Source organism: Natrix helvetica (assembly GCF_964273705.1).
Source record: "Natrix helvetica genome assembly, chromosome: 2".
Lineage (NCBI taxonomy): Eukaryota > Metazoa > Chordata > Lepidosauria > Squamata > Natricidae > Natrix > Natrix helvetica.
The window spans coordinates 201474938-201493098 of NC_138552.1; the positions used below are offsets into that span (position 1 = coordinate 201474938).

The 18161-nt window shown below is 41.7% G+C and overlaps 1 protein-coding gene across 3 annotated transcripts; it reads left to right on the forward strand.

Annotated features, from left to right (window-relative positions):
- The first annotated feature begins 4398 nt into the window (after positions 1-4398).
- On the forward strand, positions 4399-17957 carry ABRACL (ABRA C-terminal like). Of its 3 annotated transcripts, none has more exons than XM_081941158.1 (3): positions 4399-4596; positions 9757-9823; positions 13761-16827. In XM_081941158.1, exons 2-3 carry the CDS (start codon positions 9763-9765, stop codon positions 13943-13945), a joined length of 246 nt encoding a protein of 81 aa, XP_081797284.1. In that variant the 5' UTR covers positions 4399-4596; positions 9757-9762; the 3' UTR covers positions 13946-16827. The 3 variants fall into 3 exon arrangements, with proteins under 3 accessions (XP_081797284.1, XP_081797283.1, XP_081797285.1); XM_081941157.1 differs by lacking the exon at positions 4399-4596 and adding an exon at positions 4737-4885 and having other exon boundaries at positions 13761-17957; XM_081941159.1 differs by lacking the exon at positions 4399-4596 and adding an exon at positions 4902-4985 and having other exon boundaries at positions 13761-17957.
- The last annotated feature ends 204 nt before the right edge of the window (positions 17958-18161 follow it).

Sequence of the window (18161 nt, forward strand, 5' to 3'; positions counted from 1 at the left end):
GGACACCAGATCAAGGAATATATTTATTGTTGATTTCTTGTACTCCACCTGGCAATACCTTATCAAAAGCACTTGACTAAACTTAAAAACAACAGAATATTAAAAAGTAAAAGCATATATTTAAATTTAACAAAAGACTGACCAAAAAAGATGTGGCTTTACAGATTTTTCTAAATATACAATTAAAAAGTGACACCCACAAGAGGATGTTGACTTCTGTTCACACCCAAGCTTGGCAAAGTGATTTGCCATGAATTACTGGGAAGTTTTCCAATTTCCTAAATCTATCTGACGATCCTGATGTTGCCTGTCAGTTTCTCATTCAAATTCTAACCACATTTCATCTTGCTTAGTTTGAGCTTTTTAAAAGCTTGGTTGGGTCCTGCCGCTAGAGGCAAATGGAGTTTCTACGGTATTTTTCACATCTTGTGGGCAGCACAGAAGGCCGCCTCCCACATGCAAGAAAGGCTGGCCTCTGATTATTGTGCAAGGGTATCTTCAAAAGTCCATCTGCTTCAAAACAGCCAGCGAAGAAAGGAAGGAAAGCAGACTGAACGGAAGGAAGAGGCAGTTCCTCAGATCAGAGGTTTTCAATTTATTTCAGGCCATTGAATCTATTTTTTTTAAAACAAACAAACCTTGGAACTCTTTATTGAGAGGAATGGGACATTTGGATGTCAGTGGATAAGCCCTAATCTTTCCAAACTAACTTAGAAAAATTGCTATAAAAGTTAATGGTAAATATTCCCCTCGCACATATGTGCTAGTTGTTCCTGACTCTAGGGGGCAGTGCTCATCTCCATTTCAAAGCTGAAGAGCTAGCGCTGCCCGAAGATGTCTCCGTGGTCATGTGGCCAGCATGACTAAACGCTGAAGGCACACGGAATGCTGTTACCTTCCCACCAAGGTGGGCCCTATTTTTCTACTTGCATTTTTACATGCTTTGAACTGCTAGGTTGGCAGAAGCTGGAACAAGTAACAGGCGCTCACTCCATTACACAGCGCTAGGGATTTGAACCGCTGAGCTGCCAACCTTTCTGATCAACAAGCTCAGCACCTTAGCCACTCAGCCACCGCGTCCTATCAAAATTGCTATAGATATGCCTAAAAAACAGCATTAAGGCAGATATACACAGCTAAGCACATTAAAGTTTTCTTTCCTTTAGAGAACCAACTCTAAATATGGTCAGTACATACCTAGATGCTATTTTTCAGGGAGATCCAGAGCAAAGGAAAAATCCCTCTAACACAAGAGACTAATGGGGAAAAACTACCTTCCCTACAAGGATCTAAGTTTAGGTCCTTGGGTGGAGCTTTTCTCAGTCCTACAGAACCCATTTAACTTTCCATGAAACTTAGGATTCCACAGAATCCAACCTGCAAACCTCACCTTAAGTATGGAAATCTATGAACCAGTACAAGGGAAGCCAGTGATGGCACACATGATAGCGTCATCATACAAATGCTGCATTTTTTGTTAGGTATTGGACATTAGTATGTAGTGGCATTTGCCTTGTGATATCAATCAATTATTTTGTTTTGCTTGGTGAGATCATGTACAGGTATTTGATTTGCGATCCTTTGAGGTTGAACAATGGGACATGTATACGGTTTAGTTATGGCTATTGCAGTGCCCCCACACTCCTGATCAAAATGTGGCTACTTGGCAGCCTGCCTGTTCTTATGATAACATGGGCTTTATAGTTCTCACCTGCCTATCTTCCCTTTACCTATGCCGTTTTGTTTCCTGGCTGCCCTTGTGCTCTACCACCCCAGCTGATCTTCACTATTTTCTTCCCGTTGCTGATAAGGCATGCCCAGTCTGGCTGCTGAATCAGTGAAAGTCAAGACCAGCTAAAGAACTGGCAGCTATGATTTTATGTTGTGTAAGTAATAAAGTTATAATGCTTCACAACTCCCATTAATGAAATTAATTTTAAATGTGGACTTTTTCTTTCCTTCCAGGCGGTTCTTCTTTTACCTTCCAGGTAAAAATTTCTATTAAGCATTATTAAAGCTTATATTTCTACCAGGTTGTGGAGAAATCTTGAGCAGAGTTGAGAAGAGAATTTCCTTTCAACTGGTTCCACCCCATCAGCAATTCAAGCCTAGCCATCCTTTTCACTCCCCACCTCTACTCAAGATTCCAGCACAGACATATAGAGATTTGAATCTGTATATGATAACAGTTCCCAAGACACTTTATGCTTCTTGCTAATATTACACATCATTCCTTCTTTAGAATTTAATTTAAATTAGGAACCATTTATGTACTACAGGTAGTCCTTGACTTACAACCATTTTTAGCAATCAAAGTTACAACCATGCTAAAAAGAATTGGCCGGTCCTGAACTTACAGCAATCACAGAACCTCACAGTTATGTGATTGCCATTTGCCCTGCTATATATGTACAGAATTAGTGTTATACAGTGGTTGAAGTGCTAGCCTAGGAGCAGAAAGATCCAAGTTCTCTAGCCCTCTTTCAGGCAAGAAATCCAGCTGAGTTGTTTTGGGTCAGCTATTGCTTCTCAATTCTAGGCTAGGAAGTAAAAAACGCATCTATTTACCACCCATTGCTGGACCAACATGGTCGATTATTGTCCATAATCTTCATTGAAAAGACCAGCCTGTGGCACCTTGGCTTGGAATGCTAATATAGAAAGTATAGGCAAATGGGTATTGTGGCTCCTATAAACTTCTGATAGTGTAGTAGTTGAATCCAACAGAAAGTGCAAAGTAATCCTATGCATACTTACTGTAAAGGAAATTTCATTACAGGTAGTTCTTGTTTTATGTCCAAATTGAGACCAAAATTTCCATTGCCAATCAAGAGAGTTACTAAGTAAATTTTGCCTCATTTTACCACCTTTCTTTAACAGTTAAGTTAATCACTGCAGTTAAGATAGTAACAGGGTTATTAAGAGAATCTGGCTTTCCGATTGACTTTGCTTGTAGGTGGTTGCAAAAGGTGATCACATGACCTCGGGATAGTGCAACTATCTTAAATACATTCCAGTTGTGAAGTGGCTCAGTTTTGATCATGTGACCTTGGGGATGCTGCAATGATCATAAGTATGAAAAACAGTCCCAAGTCATTTTTTTCAGTGCTGTTGTAGCTTTGGAGGTCACTCAATGAATGATTGTAAATTCAGGACTATCTGTATCATGAATGAATCTTAGGATACAGCCACCATATCCCTGTAACGTTAAATTGCTGTTGCTTCACTAATTGCTTTTAAGAGGTGTCTCCTTTTATCTCTGGCCTTTAACTTTGGGTTTCTCATTCTATTGGAGATATATTTTCCATCTTCTCTAGTCCATACAAACCTTGCTGAATGCATGATTTTGCTCACTTGGTCAAGCAACCACTATGATGAAGTGGCAAGAACAGAAATGTGTCCAGCAACATTTGGTCGCTGTGTGCATGCTACCTTTCCAGTCACTTGATTTTCTTCTATTGCTGTTCCAATTTGTGCTACTGAACTAACATGACCACAGGAGAAAAGCAGCAGCGTAACTAAAGAAAGATGAGATCAGGCTTCTTTTAAACAACCTACACATCGGTCTCAGACCCAAGGGATGTAAGCTGTTTTCGAAAGTTTGTGTTCTGCAATATCGCTTTCTCTAGCCATACTGGGACTGCTCTAATAATCTGCTTGCAGCTTGCCTCTCAGATATTATATAGGTCAACAAATGCCTCCAGAGAGATCCTGGTTTAATCTGCTATCACTAAAGCAGCACTAAGATACTTGAGAACGTGTACTAAGCCCTCTGTAAAGTAATCTGGCAATTGGGTAGAGTTTTTTTCAGCAGTGGTCAGACAACTAGGTCTCACCAAGTTAGCAAGAGCAGTACCTATATTTAATAGTTTTGACAGGTGAATAAATTTACTGCTGTAACTATTTGTAAAACTCATTCCTTCCCAAGGCCCAGCTCGTATCTTGAGAAGTGACTGAAATCCACGAATTACTGCACCTTAATAAGTCCTGCAGTGAAGGGTTAGGACGTTACTGTGTCCATTTGCTGTCTCCCTTACTAGTCAGAATATGAACTGGCAAAATAGGAGCTAATTATGGCAGCGTACTTTTAAAGACCCTGCCGAAGGACATATGCTCTGTACAGGGCTGCAGTCCTGAAGTTGGGGCAATGAATGTTCATCAAGGACTCCAGGGAGGTGGCTGGTTAAAAAGCCTAGTTAAAAAAAAATATTACAGCGGAGGCGATTTCAACATTCTGCCATTGTTTTCTGATTATGCGAGGTTGATTGACACCTACAAGTCACTTAACGATGCTGCATCAGGTAATGAACACACAGGTGTGACCTAGCCCTGTTCCAAGAGACTAACATCGGCGTTTTCCCAATTGGCCAACGGAGCTTATTCTCAGGTGCCATCAGTTTAACTCGGTCTTAACCCCTCGCCTCCCCAGAAGCGTTTGCTACAGGCGTGTGGGCGGCACCTCTCCTTCCGCTCACTTTCAGTCTCGAGTGGGGGGTGGGGAGGGGTTGGTCACAGATTTCCTCCTCCTGACACTCTTTCAGAGCCACACTTCCTCCGGCACTTTGCTTTGAACGCCGCTCCTTCTCTTCTCTAGAGGTAAGTCAGCCTAACCGAGGTGAGCTGGAATGGCCATCCACAGTCAGGCGACCGACGCGCGGGAGGATGGGAGGACGGCAGGGCAAAAAAAAAAAAAAAAAAAAATCGCAGGGTGCCCCCGTGCATCTGACTGCGGGAAGCCGCGGAGTTAAAGTCCGCTTCGTGGAGCTCTTGTTCCCGAGTCGGGGGTCTGAGCGAGGCTCTTTGTCAGGCGGAGGGAAGACGAGGTGGTGGCGGTAGCCGGCACTTCCGCGCCGGCGCCATGTGATCCTCCACGCGGATGGAAAAGGCAAGGCAGGAGAATCCACCTTGGAGGGGGAAGTCCTCGGGTCCGAGACGGCTTTTCTCTCGGAGAGAGAGTCCACTTCGGCAAGCGCCGGCGATTGCTGGTGGGCGAGCGGGGTTTGTCCCAGGCGGGCGCAAGAACCGGTAGCAACCGGCGGCGCGGTTGATATTCTGCTTTGCGCAATTGACCAGCGGGAGGGCTGCAGCCCTAGGCGCCGTATTGCTTACAGCAGGGATGGGAGTCCTACAGAGACGAAGAGACTTGATTCCAGAGAAGCAGGGTTGCTTGGGGATGGGGGTTATTTATCCCATTGCTTGCCCAGCCGCTGTACCTGCGCCCTTTCGCTTTCTTAGCCCCGTCAGTCGCCTTTACGCAAACGGTTCACCCTCCCCACCTTTGCAAGTTGCATTTCCCTCCCGCGGCTCGTTTCCTTTGCCTGCCTTCTCTGCCAGCCTCTTCCCCATTTCTGGATGCGGGCGGGGCAACCCGAGGGGCGCATAGGAACAGGTGAAAGCTGTTTTGCCAAGCTCGAGGAAGGGGACGTAAAGCGAGAAAGATGCAGAGAAGACCTTCAACTTGTTGAAAGCTTTCGTTAGCTGAATACAGAAACTCCCCATACCACATTAGAGCCATACAGCCGTTAAAGCAGCAGGCTGAAGACCAGTGTAGTCCTGCCTCGGGCATGAAGCCAACTGAGTGTCCTTGGGCCAGTCATTCAGTCTCAGCCCTAGGAAGCAGGCAATGGCAAATCACTTCTGAAATCTTACCTAGAAAATGGCCTGACTTGTCAGTCAGTCAGTCACTCACACACAAACACACACATAACCAAATTAGGGTATGTGTTGCACCAGAAAGGAAATTACTCACCATGCTGTTACTATTCTAGCTGCAAACAAAAGAATTCAGAAATGAATATATTCCTGAGCCAGAAGCCAATGAAAAGTCCCAGGTTCCTTTCTCTCCTGTAATAAATGTAAAAGACTACTGGAAATTAATCAGGCAATTGCATACCATTGTTTGCCATTCTTACTCATTTGGGGGAAGGAAGCATCTTAAGTCAGAATTCAGTTACACTTGCTCTGTAACTTTTTGAAAAGGTAAACAAAAACATTCCCCTAACATTTGAAATAATATGCACACTTAAATAATTATCACCTGTTTCCTCATCTCTGCTCTTTGAAGTGAAACAAAACATGTTTGTTCACTGTGTTAATAACATCCCATACTTTGTGTGGAACTATAGGAGCTTGCCTGCCTGAGCTGCAGTCATACAAGTTTCCCATCAAACTTAATGAACTTATAAATGAGGTTCCAACATTGAAATTTTATATGGATGTCTACATCCATATAAAATTTCAATGTTGGAACCTCATTTATTTATTAAAAAAACAGCTTGTAGTTTTAGTGAAAAGACTTGTAGGAGAGATGTGTTAGACTGACAGCCAAAAATCAGATGGAGTCTGGTTGCACTTTTTCTGATTAACTGAATATTTACGTTTTCTGAAGATAACTGCTGCAAGATAAAGCAGACGCCGTTCTCTTATATGGGTGGATTTTGTGTAGTCTTTCAGGAAACTGCCATTGCTTAGCAAAAAAATATATATCCCTATTTGCTTGAATTAATTTATATAAATGGAACACTATCTTGCAATGCCGTTTGATGTAGATGATTTTGAAGAGGTGGTGCTTTGGCAGAATCTGGATGCTACAGTAGATATCAATTTGTTTATGATACTATACTACTTTTGAGATGGGTCTTACTATTAGATTTGCAAAATCTAACCTGTAGTCTCAACCTATAGCCCAGTGATGGCGAACCTTTTTCGCCTCGGGTGCCAAAAGCACATACGTGCGCGCTATCACACGAACTCGAGTGCCGACCCACATAACGTAATGTCCCCGCTCACCTGTGTGGACCGCGCATTTTTGCACAAGGCTTCCTCGCCACTCCCTGCTCTGGCTGCTTCCCCTTGGATAACACCCAGTGAGGGGAGAAGTTGCTCTGCCACTAACGGGCAGAGATTGGGGTGGGGGTGGGGGTGGGGGGGATGCTCAAGTGTGCTCCTGTGTCAAAAAACCTTCCCTTATCATTCTCCTGTGTAAAGATTGGGCCCTTTTTACAATGGCAGGTGTGAGTCCAGTTGCTAAATTCTCCCCTTCTATTAAAGAGGATCCTGGGCACTACAGTCAATAGACAAATGAGGAAGGGAGCTTCTGGCACAGGGGAAAGAAAAGCAGCAAGAAAAGAAGAAAAAGCAGCTTTTTCCCCTCAAGGTGGCTGCTCTGTTTCCCCCCCCTCCCCCGTGCTAGCACAGAGGATCCTGCCTGGTCCCTGCAGTCCAAAGGGAAATGAGGAAGAGACCAATCTGCATGAGGGAAAGACAAGTAGCAAGGAAATAAGGAAAAGCAGCTTTCCCCCCCTCAAGGTGGCTGCTCTGTTGCCCTTTTCTCCATTTCAGCACCACTCCATGGAGCCTGCCCCACCCCCCCCATCGCCCAGGTCCTCGCTTCTCCCAAGCATTTCTTTGCCTATTTAATTTCCCCTCCGTAGCATTTTTCCATCGTGTTTCTTGCCGTTTTGGACAGGAAAACAAAGTTTGTGGGACTAAAAAAAACTCCTTTCAATCAATCAATTCCAACTTTGCGAGATCTCTTCCCCCTCCCCAAGTTGTAATTGATTGAAGTTTTTTTTTAGTCCCACAAACTTTGTTTCTCTGCACACGATGGCAAGAAACGCGATGGAGCTGGAAATCAGGTAGGCAAAGAAATGTTTGGGAGAAGCGAGGACCTGGACGATGGTGGGTGGGGCAACCTCGATGCCCTAGCACTGAAATGGAGAAAAGGGCAACAGCAGCCACGTTGAGTGAAAGAAGCCTCTTTTCTTCTTTCCTTACTGCTTGTCTTTCCCCCCTGCTGGTAGCTCTCCTCATCAGCCAGCACGGTGGGCAGGATCCTTTTTAGTAGCAGGGGGGAGGGGGGAACACAGCAGGCAGCACGGGGGGAAAGAAGCCTCTTTCCTTGCTGCTTGTCTCCCCTGTGCTGGCAGCTCTCTCAGCGATTGGGCAGGATCCTTTTTAGTAGCAGGGGGGAGGGAGGAACACAGCAGGCAGCAGGAGTGAAAGAAGCCTCTTTCCTTGCCGCTTGTCTCCCCCGTGCTGGCAGCTCTCTCAGCGATCCGGGCAGGATCCTTTTTAGTAGCAGGGGGGAGGGAGGAACACAGCAGGCAGCAGGAGTGAAAGAAGCCTCTTTCCTTGCCGCTTGTCTCCCCCGTGCTGGCAGCTCTCTCAGCGATCGGGCAGGATCCTTTTTAGTAGCAGGGGGAGGGGGGAACACAGCAGGCAGCACGGGGAAAGAAGCCTCTTTCCTTGCCGCTTGTCTCCCCCGTGCTGGCAGCTCTCTCAGCGATCGGGCAGGATCCTTTTTAGTAGCAGGGGGGAGGGAGGAACACAGCAGGCAGCAGGAGTGAAAGAAGCCTCTTTCCTTGCCGCTTGTCTCCCCCGTGCTGGCTGCTCTCTCAGCGATCGGGCAGGATCCTTTTTAGTAGCAGGGGGGAGGGGGAAACACAGCAGGCAGCAGGAGTGAAAGAAGCCTCTTTCCTTGCCGCTTGTCTTTCCCCGTTCCGGCAGCTCTCTTTGCATTGGGCTGTTTTTCGCCCTTTGGAGGCTTCAGGGAATCCTCCGGAGATTAAAAAAAACTATCGAAAATCAGCTGGCCAGTGGGTGCATGCGCACTGGAGCTGACAGGGCAATGCCTCGTGTGCCCTCAGAAATGGCTCCGCGTGCCGCCTGTGGCACGCGTGCCATAGGTTCACCATCACGGCTATAGCCATTTGTTTAGCAACCATTGGAAATTACAACAGCTGTGAAAAAAAGTTAAGTTACAACTTGTACTTATGAACTTTGTAGCCTTCCCATGGTCACCGGATCAAAATTACAGTGTTTGGCAACTGGCATTATTTACAATGGTTGCAGAAGCCCAGAGTTATGTGTTTGCAACCTTTCCAGCTGGCTTCTGATAAGCATAGTCAATGTGGGAAGCCAGATTATCTTACTGACTGCATTCTTCACTTACAACTGCAGTGATTTGCTTAATGTTCATGGCAAAAAGATAATAAAATCAGGCATGACTCACTTAACAACAGTTTAGCAACTGAAATTCTGGTGCCAATTGTTGTAAATCAAGGACTGCTGTGGAAGTCTGTTAAAGAAAGCTAGTTAAAAGGGGTGGCAGCTTTTCAAGTTGTGTTTTCATTAAGTCATGGTTGCATTTGCACTGGTAATTGCAAATTATTATAATGAAAATATAACAATTATATGAAAAGTAAGGTACGGTAGTTCTTTTTCCCAAACGAGTTATACTTTAAAATAGAAAAATAATCTTAGATTTGGTCTGCAAACAGCAAAAGAGGTAGATAAGTTTTTTTTTTGGTCAAATCTCCATTTAAGGGAGAGAGAGGGAAGAATTACCTTAAATGCAGAATCATGTGCTTTTCAAAGAACTGTAATACTTTAAATAACTGTTATACTATTCATGTACAGAACAGCCCCTTTTGCTACATTTCGTAATATAAAAGCATTTTAAATGCTAGGATTTTTAACATGAATAAATGCTTTACATATACAGGCACCACCTGCATTTTAAGACACTCCTTTGCAGAATGTGTAGCAATGTATCTGACTTCCAAATACATAAGCCACTTAATAAGGAAGATAACTGTCTCTTTGAGAATGTGAACTGATAAAAAGGACCCCGCCCCAACATGCATTCATGGTGTCCCTAAGTGTACTTGAAACTTCTTTTAAAGTCTTAGTATTTTGAATATGAAAGAAAACAGAAAGGAACAAGTTTATAAGGCAACAATCATTTATTTGTAGGTTACAATGAATGTGGAACATGAAATCAACCTGTTAGTTGAAGAAATTCGACGGCTGGGGACCAAAAGTGAGTATGACTAAATGGCTGTAGAAGGAATATAAAATTAATAGACTCCAAATGTGATAAATATAACTGCCATAATTTCCAATGCAAATTGGTCTAATATTTCCACAAGGCACTGTATTGGGGAAAATCTGCAATGTAGGAAAACCTGCAGAAAAAGGCCCATTTTGAAAAGTAAGGTATAAAAGTCAAGATACAAGATTTTATTCTTAAAACATGGGAGTAGATTGGATGAAAATCAATAAAGAGTTCAGTAAACTTCTGGAAACTGTTCGAACATTAAAGGAAGTGGTTAAGGCTTTTGCTTCAAGCCAGTCTGATAAGTTTGTTACAGAATATAAATTATTGTTCATGTGCTATTAAGTTGGTGCCAATTCTTAGTGACCATATTTTCTCCTGTTCCCAATCTGGTTCTTCTGGTCTTTCAGTGGTGCATTTAAGACCACTTTAATTAAGCCATCCTCTTTCTGTCTTTATTTCTATCTTTCCCAACATTATAGACTTCTCTAGAGAGCTATGTCTTCCCATAATGATTCCAAAGTGAGATAATTTGAAAACCATGAGAACCTTGAACCGTGAGTTAATTGGTTTGATGATCAATTTGTTTGTTCTTAGCTATCCAAGTCCAGAGGACTTCTCCAACACCAACAGGATATAAATATTGATTACTAAATAGACAATAAGAATAGCATGGGAGCCCCCAGACTACTTAAGCCAACAGCATGCATCTCTAGTTCTAATAGCATTATATAAAATAACCAGACTGCCAATTTTCTTTCAAGGGCTTCTGAAAACTGATGCCAAGTTTCCCATACACTCAGAGCTTCTAATGCACACTTTACTTGTGACATAGACAATAATTTAATGGAAAACAACAGTATCTTCTGAGGGGATGCCTACTTGCACGTGGAAACTTGGCAACAGTGAGACATGATGTCTAGGTTGATACATCATGTTATCTTCGTTTACTCATTGAAAATTAATTAGGTCACAATTTATGTAGCAGATGAAAACTATATTTGATTCCCAGTTAAGTCACTGGAATTTTTTCATAATTCTCCCGCTTTTAAAATAATACTAGATTCTTTAAAAAAAACAACAAAGTTTTTTATTGGTTTTTTGATGTTTTACATAGGGAAAAGGTAGGGGAAAGGTTACAAATTTTGGCAGCTGCGAAATGCGGTAGGTGCACCCCCCCCTCCAAACTCATAGTATACATTTGCATAAAATTCAAATATTACATAATAGCATATAGTCAGTGTGGTAAATTCAATTGGTAATTTCGGTCAGTTTATATCACGTGGATTTTCTTACTTATTTGTGTGATCTGAGCTTTCTTGATGTCGCCCCATCTCCCCCAGTTGGCAGTGCTCTGGCCCCTTCCGTGTCTTGTACATCTACTGAAGTGTCTTCTGGTTTTTCTTGGAGTAGTTTATTTTTTTCCATAAAGGCCTGCGCCTCTATGGGTGTATTAATTCTAACTCTTGTCTCCTCCCAGAATATTAGCATACCTTCAGGCAATAACCATCGAAACCACACCCCCTTCTGGTATAGTTTATTCACCAATTGCGAATAAGATTTTCTTTTCTCCCTCACTTTCTTGGGGATCTGTTTCAGAATGGTTATCTCCTTATCTTTGTATATCAAGGCTTGCCCCCTTTGTGCATTCAGGATTTCATCTCTTGTGCTTTTCCTAAGAAATTTAATGTGTACCTCCCTGGGGACATTGTGTGTTCTAGCATATGCTGAGTTCACTGTATAAGCCAGGTCTATTTCCCACCCCATCTGTTGTTTTTCCTTCTGAATATACTCAGCCAAAATGGTTGTCATGATGTCCCTTATGTTTTCATCATCTGTCTCCATCACGTTCTGGAATCTAAGATAAAAAGACATTCTCTCAAACTCTATTTTCATTTGTTGGGTGTCAAGTTCTTTGTTTCCCCTCTGCACGCCCTCTATCCCTCCCTTCATCTCAGCCGCCCCATCTTCCAAAAGATCCAGTCTCTGTGAGTTCTTATTAATTTTATCCTGGTTCTCTTTAATTTCTTCTTTCATCTCCTTCAATTGTCTCTTTATTTCCTCTTGTCCCTGTAAAAGTTGTTGTAACATTTGATGAAACTCCAGGTCCGTAGATTTAGGTTGCTTGAAGGCTGTTAACGTTGATTGTGTGCTAGGACTGGAGGTTGCAGATGTTGGGGCTGAGGCAGCAAAGCCTGACTTTCCAGGAGGTGGTCTTTTAGATGCCATTGTTTATAAAGTAAAGAGTCCAGTCAGTATAAAGAAGGATCAGTCAGAGAGATAGAACAGCCAAGAGAGTCCAGGAGACAGAGAGTCCAGGCACAGGGGAATTTTCTAATCACCCTGGCAAAAGAGCAGTCGTTTTTCACTCCAGGGGGTTCAGAAGCAAACAATCCACAAGAGAATTATCTAGGTAGCACGGAGACAAAGACCGGAAGCCTGAAGTTAAAAGGTGGAGTCAAGTCTCACATCTCATGAAGACAACGGAAGTGTGCCATCTTGCCCTGCCAGCTTCGAGTATTGAGGCAACAAATAAAGTTTTCAAAGTTCAAAGTTCCCAGGGCTTCCAGATATCATTGTCTTAAACCTTAAAAGTTTAAATCTGAAAAATCCATTTAATAGGGGTGTGACATCTTTAGTTTGGCTCTCCCCCTCCTCTTTCCCTTGGGGCTGAGAGCTCACTTGTTTCCAGCCGCTTGTCCAAGGGGGGGGGAAATCCCCCTCCCCTCCAGCCGCACCTCTCCAATTCAAGCCAAAAGTTCAAGTTTGCACAGCTGACAGATTTTATAGTTGGTAATAGGAATGAAGGGAGTCTACACCTCACCGCTCCGCCGCCGCATCCTTCAGCTTTCTTTTTTCACTCCGAACAGCCTGTCAGCGAAGACGCGCCCACGCGCCCTCCGATCTGCTCCCTGGTGCCTTGAGCGCGCAGGGGACCTCCCGCCGGCCGCCGCCGATGCAGGGATCCCCTGCGATGCCCCCCTCCGGCAGGACGCCTCTATGGGGCGTCCTGTGCCCCCCAAGAAGTGGGGAAGCCCACTGGGGAGCCGGAGCAAGCAACGAGTTGCCCGTCGCCGTCAGCCGCCGGAACCGGAAGTCCAATAATACTAGATTCTTATGTGCATGTTGGTTCCAGTTCAAACGGCTAATGTTAGTTTAGGTTTTAATCAACAACCTAAGTAGCGGTTTGTAAATTCACTATACTAGTGTGCCTTTTTGGAAAGGGCATTTAAATGCAATCTTATTTTTTTCCCATTGACTTTAATTTTAGGTGATATTCATGTTCACTAATCACAACACGTTAAAAAAACAAGGGATTTTTTTTGTTGCTTTCAACTTAGTATATCATGCAAATTACTATTTGTAAAATATTTTTATAATTTAACATGTAGGGAAACGTATCTATTCAATAAACCATGGCTAAAGTGAACCCAGTCAGTATTAATCATAACTACTTTGAGTTACTTTGGGCCTAAATGATACCAGATTTTCATATGACTATTATTCAGCATATAGTTTCAGTTTTTAGTGATTAAAAATGTAAAAATAGAACAGTAACTTTTAAAAAAAGAAATGTTAAAATGTGGTTTTTTTCAACCATGTTAAAAGATTTTTGATACCTTCTTCAGCAGTGTCAGCAAATCTTAAATAATGCAGAGATTACTCATTTGATATAGTTTACTATTTGATCTAATGGATTTGGATTTAATAATATTTTTATCAATTTGTGCCTCCGAGTATATGTTGTTTAAAAGTTAACATATTAGTTGTATTTTCACATTTACATTGTGATGAATTTGGCTATGGATACAATAACCTTATTAAATGAAATTAGAGAACTTGAAAATCTCCAAGTCCAAAAACATATTGGGAATTAAAATGTTAATATGGCATTTCATCCTCATGCTTTTTTTTTGTCCAGATCCTGATGGGACATTGAGTGTGAAGTTTGGAGTGCTGTTTGCGGATGAGAAATGTGCCAATCTTTTTGAGGCTTTAGTGGGAACCCTGAAAGCTGCAAAACGACGAAAGATAGTTAGTTATCCTGGAGAACTGCTTTTGCAAGGAGTTCATGACAATGTTGATATCTTGTTATTGCAGGATTAGTTACTTTCCTAGCAAATGGCATTTTCATTAGGTATCTTTATGTAACTCAGATCAAGATGCATTTGATTGAAAGTATATCTTCCTATTTATCTTTATAGAATTATATATAAAAATTCTTTGAAGGCCTTTTAAGAATTTTTTTTCTGAAACCTTGCTACATACTTTCTTAGGCCTTTGGGGGGGAGATTTGGGGATTACATTCTCACGTCTGAAATGTTATTAAAATTTTGAGAATTCCTTACAAATTAGCAATATTAACAACCTAAACCCTGCTACAAACTTCCAAAGAGGATTATGGGGATTCTGTGATTTCTTTGCAAGAATCAAAATTATTCTGGCCAAATGAAGCTTTCAAGCTGGTAGTTTCATCTGAAACTGAATATTTGATATGGTATTTTTATGCATTGCTTGAAACATAGGTTTTTCATGTGACACTTTCTGAACTGTGATACTTCAGAGGAACTGTAGAAAGTTATAAAAGCAATGGCAAGCAGAGGAATTCTCTTGCATTTTTTTTAGTTAGATTCTCATTAATGAAGGAGAGAATGTTATGGAAATCATTTCAAAGAAGAAAATAATGTAAGAGAAATGTGTCATTAGTGTGTTATTTTTCACTTAGTTGGTTATAAAGTGACCAAGACAAAGTGTTTTGTTTTTTATTATTATAATCATTTCTCCAGCAATCGGAAAATCAGACATGAATTCTGAGGAAATACTCGAAAGGATATTTGGATATTTTCCTTGGCAGCATTTCATTGCTAAATAGGTGTACTGCTATTGAGAAATTGTCCATCCAGTTTTGCCTCCCACAAATTTAAGAATCTCAAAAGACCATTTGTGTCTCATATATTCCTTTTCTCAGGGTGAAGTTAGAAAGAGATGTGGGAGGAAAATCCTTCTATTCCTCAGGTTCCAGTTTCTTTATAAGGGTCATTACTTGATGCTGCTGCCCTTCTGGGGAATGGGTGTACACTAAACAAACTATAGATCACCTCAGAAAGCGCTAAGTATTATCCAAACTGCTGTTAAGGCAAGTTCATTCCTTTTCCATTTGGTCTGTTTGAGAAAGAGGTGGAATAGGCTGTGGGAAATGCTCATATGAACCCTCTCTGGCAAGCATCAGGGAGTGAACACTTGAAAACGAATGACATAAAACAAGAACAAGAAAATTGTCTCATAGAGGACATGAACATGTGAAGTTGTTAGAATCGTACAAGACCATCTCACAGAGGTCCATTCTTTTAGTTTTTTACAAGATGATTGAAGTGCACTTCTTATTGCTATAATTCATCTAGGAAATTAGAAAATCACCAATTCTTTCTCCTCTCTCCTCTACCTAAATACTTAAGAATTAAAGACTGTCTAAATGGCAACAATAGTGTCATAATACATTTTGTCTTTTAGCCCTTCTTCTTCTATGCATTCTATTCTATTCTTTGCATGATCCTTTTGTGTCTAATTGATTCAGTGCCCAACTGGTCTTCCTTAGAAGTCCCTAAAGGGCTTCAATGTAAAATACTTCATCAATAAATAAAAATCTAGGGGTTATTGTTAGCCATTTCATTCTGTGAAAAATTGCCTTTAATTAAATAAACATTTCATGTACACCAGGAAAATTTGGTATCAAAAATAAATATTTTTGGTATTTACAATAAAACATTTCCAATTCTCACCAGCGTGGTGTGTTTCTTGAAGTCTGGAGTAGCTTACCTGGGCACTGGAATTCTTACTTTGTAAGGATCCTCTTTGCCAATTCTGTACATGCTTGTATTAATTCATCAAGATTGAAGCATTCAAGAAAAAGAAAAGATAGCTTGTTATGTTGATGGTGGAGAATAGGAAAGAAATGGTACTTCCTCTTAAATGTTGCTTTGATGCTTAAGAAGGAATTTGATACAGTATTTTCAACTCGAATGATTTGTATATTTGTTTAAATAATGCATTAGTGTTAGGAGTGATCTTATTAAAGTTATGATTCAAGATTAAGGACCTTACAGTACTTTCCATGAAAGAGAAGCAATTGAGCCTTTCAATATGTCTTAAAATAGCTGGAAATGTTTTGGAAGTTTACAGTGTGAATTTTGGATAAATAAGATAGATAAATAAGGAAGCAGTGCATCAGAAAAAAATATTAGTGTATGATTTCAAAACAAGATAATTTCCTATGGAAACTCATGTCTTTGAATTAACTGACACCTGGCTGACTAAAATGCAAGAGGTTTAAAGATTTTAAATTAAAGTTTATGTTCAAAGGACATCTAAAATTTTAAGATCTTATCATTTCTCGCTCTTCAAAATAATTGTACAGTAGGCGATCACTTCTGGTCCCCGAAGGCGACGGACGTTCGCGACCACTGCTCGTCTTCTCGGTGGGCTCCCCTTAAGTTTAGGAGGAGCACAGGGAGCCTTGGAGGGGCCCCCTGCCGTAGGGTGGCTTGTTGGGACCCCCTGAATCAGCGGCGGCCGCAGGGGGGTCTCCAGCTTCGCCCCAGGAGCCGGGGAACGTGGGGGGTGCGCAACAGTGCACCTTCGCCGAGCGGAGCGTGGAAAGAAACAACTAATCGGACGTTACAGCTGAAATGCAGTGAGGTGGGAAGCTTCTCTCAATCTCCTTTTTAACTAATTGATGAACAGCAGCCTCTTTTAAACTCTGGTTTCAATCTTTTGAAGTGTTAAGACTGGAGGGGGGGTTTCAACCCCCCCCTCGGAAAAGCAGCAATTGGAAAATCCCTTTCCCTCTGAAGAGAGAGTTAAAAGTTACTTTCTCTTCCTTTAAGCAATGGGAGGATGACTTCTTGCTACAATTGCAAAGGATGTTTGCTGAGTTGATTCTTTTAAACTACTTTATGGAAACTTTGGACATTGCTTTCTGATCTCCTGTGAAGGCGGAGCCAAGATGGCCAACTTCCTCCTTCTTCTTGCACTTATGAATGAAATTTCCCTTTTGAAAGAATTTCTGGCTTTGTACTATATCACACCCTAGAGATCTCCAGGAGCCTCTCCTTGCACGTATCTCCCTTGGATTTGGAACATTGATTTATATCACCTGGCTTGGAGCTGTATAGAGACCTACGCTCTCCTCTGGACTTGCTTGCCTTGTGACTTCTCCCGGTTGTGTCTTTCCACAGACACCATTTCTTTGTGCAGACTTATAGCTATCTCTGAACCTAATATGGGTCCTAAAAAATTACCGCCTGGTAAGCCGTCTTCGGCCCCAACATCTTCTACGTCCAGCCCGGTTACCCAAAAGACACCATTGGCTTCATTTTTACAACCTAAAGCGACTGAAGAAAGTTCAAAGGAACTATCTGTTGATCAAATGTTTCAAACTCTCTTAAAGGGACAGGACGAACTGAAAAAACAATTGGCAGACTTAAGTGATCAGCTCAGAGAAACGCAACAACACCACAAAATAAACAGAGAATAGGGGTGCTGGAGGAGGGTGCGACTGGGTTGAGGGAAGAGGTTAAGACAATCCAGAAGGGGAATTTAGAATTTGAAAACCATATGATAAAGGTAGAATTTGAGAGAATGTCTTTTTTTCTTAGATTCCAAAACTTGCCAGAAACAGAGAATGAAGATCTCAAGGAGATTATGACCACAATTTTAGCAGAATATATTAAAAGAGACAAACAACAGCTAGGGTGGGATATTGATCTGATTTATAGGATTAACTCAGCATACGCTAGAACACACAACGTGCCAAGGGAAGTACATGTTAAATTTCTTAGAAAGACCACAAGAGATGAGGTCTTAGGAGCTCAAAGGGTGGGACCACTAAAATATAAAGACAAAGAAATAACCATTCTTAAACAGATTCCAAAGAAAGTAAGAGATAAGAGGAAGAAATACTCCTCTTTAGCAAAGAAATTATATAACAATGGAATCTGGTTTAAATGGTTGTTGCCAGAAGGAATGCTGATTTTCTGGGAGGGCAGTAGAATTAGAATTAACACAGTTGCGGAGGCGGAGGCCTTCATTAAAAAAAATAGTGCCCTCCTAGATCAAACGGGACAGTACACAAGATGTGAAGGAGGAAGGGGCCGTGGCTATGCCAGCAGACAGCAGGGAGGATGCAATGCTTAGAAGACTCAGATCACAAAAATGAGTTGAAACATTTTTGCAATTGTTGTTATAATGTAACTCTTGGAAGTGATACAAAAGATGATTAAATATATTGATGATTGAATGTAAAAACAAAAAGCTGCCAATGTTT

What these genes read in the sequence shown, in the direction of transcription:
- ABRACL (XM_081941157.1), top strand. An exon ending in TCGACGGCTGGGGACCAAAA is followed by an intron (nt 9,824 to 13,760) that starts GTGAGTATGACT and finishes TTTTTTGTCCAG; the next exon opens with ATCCTGATGGGACATTGAGT.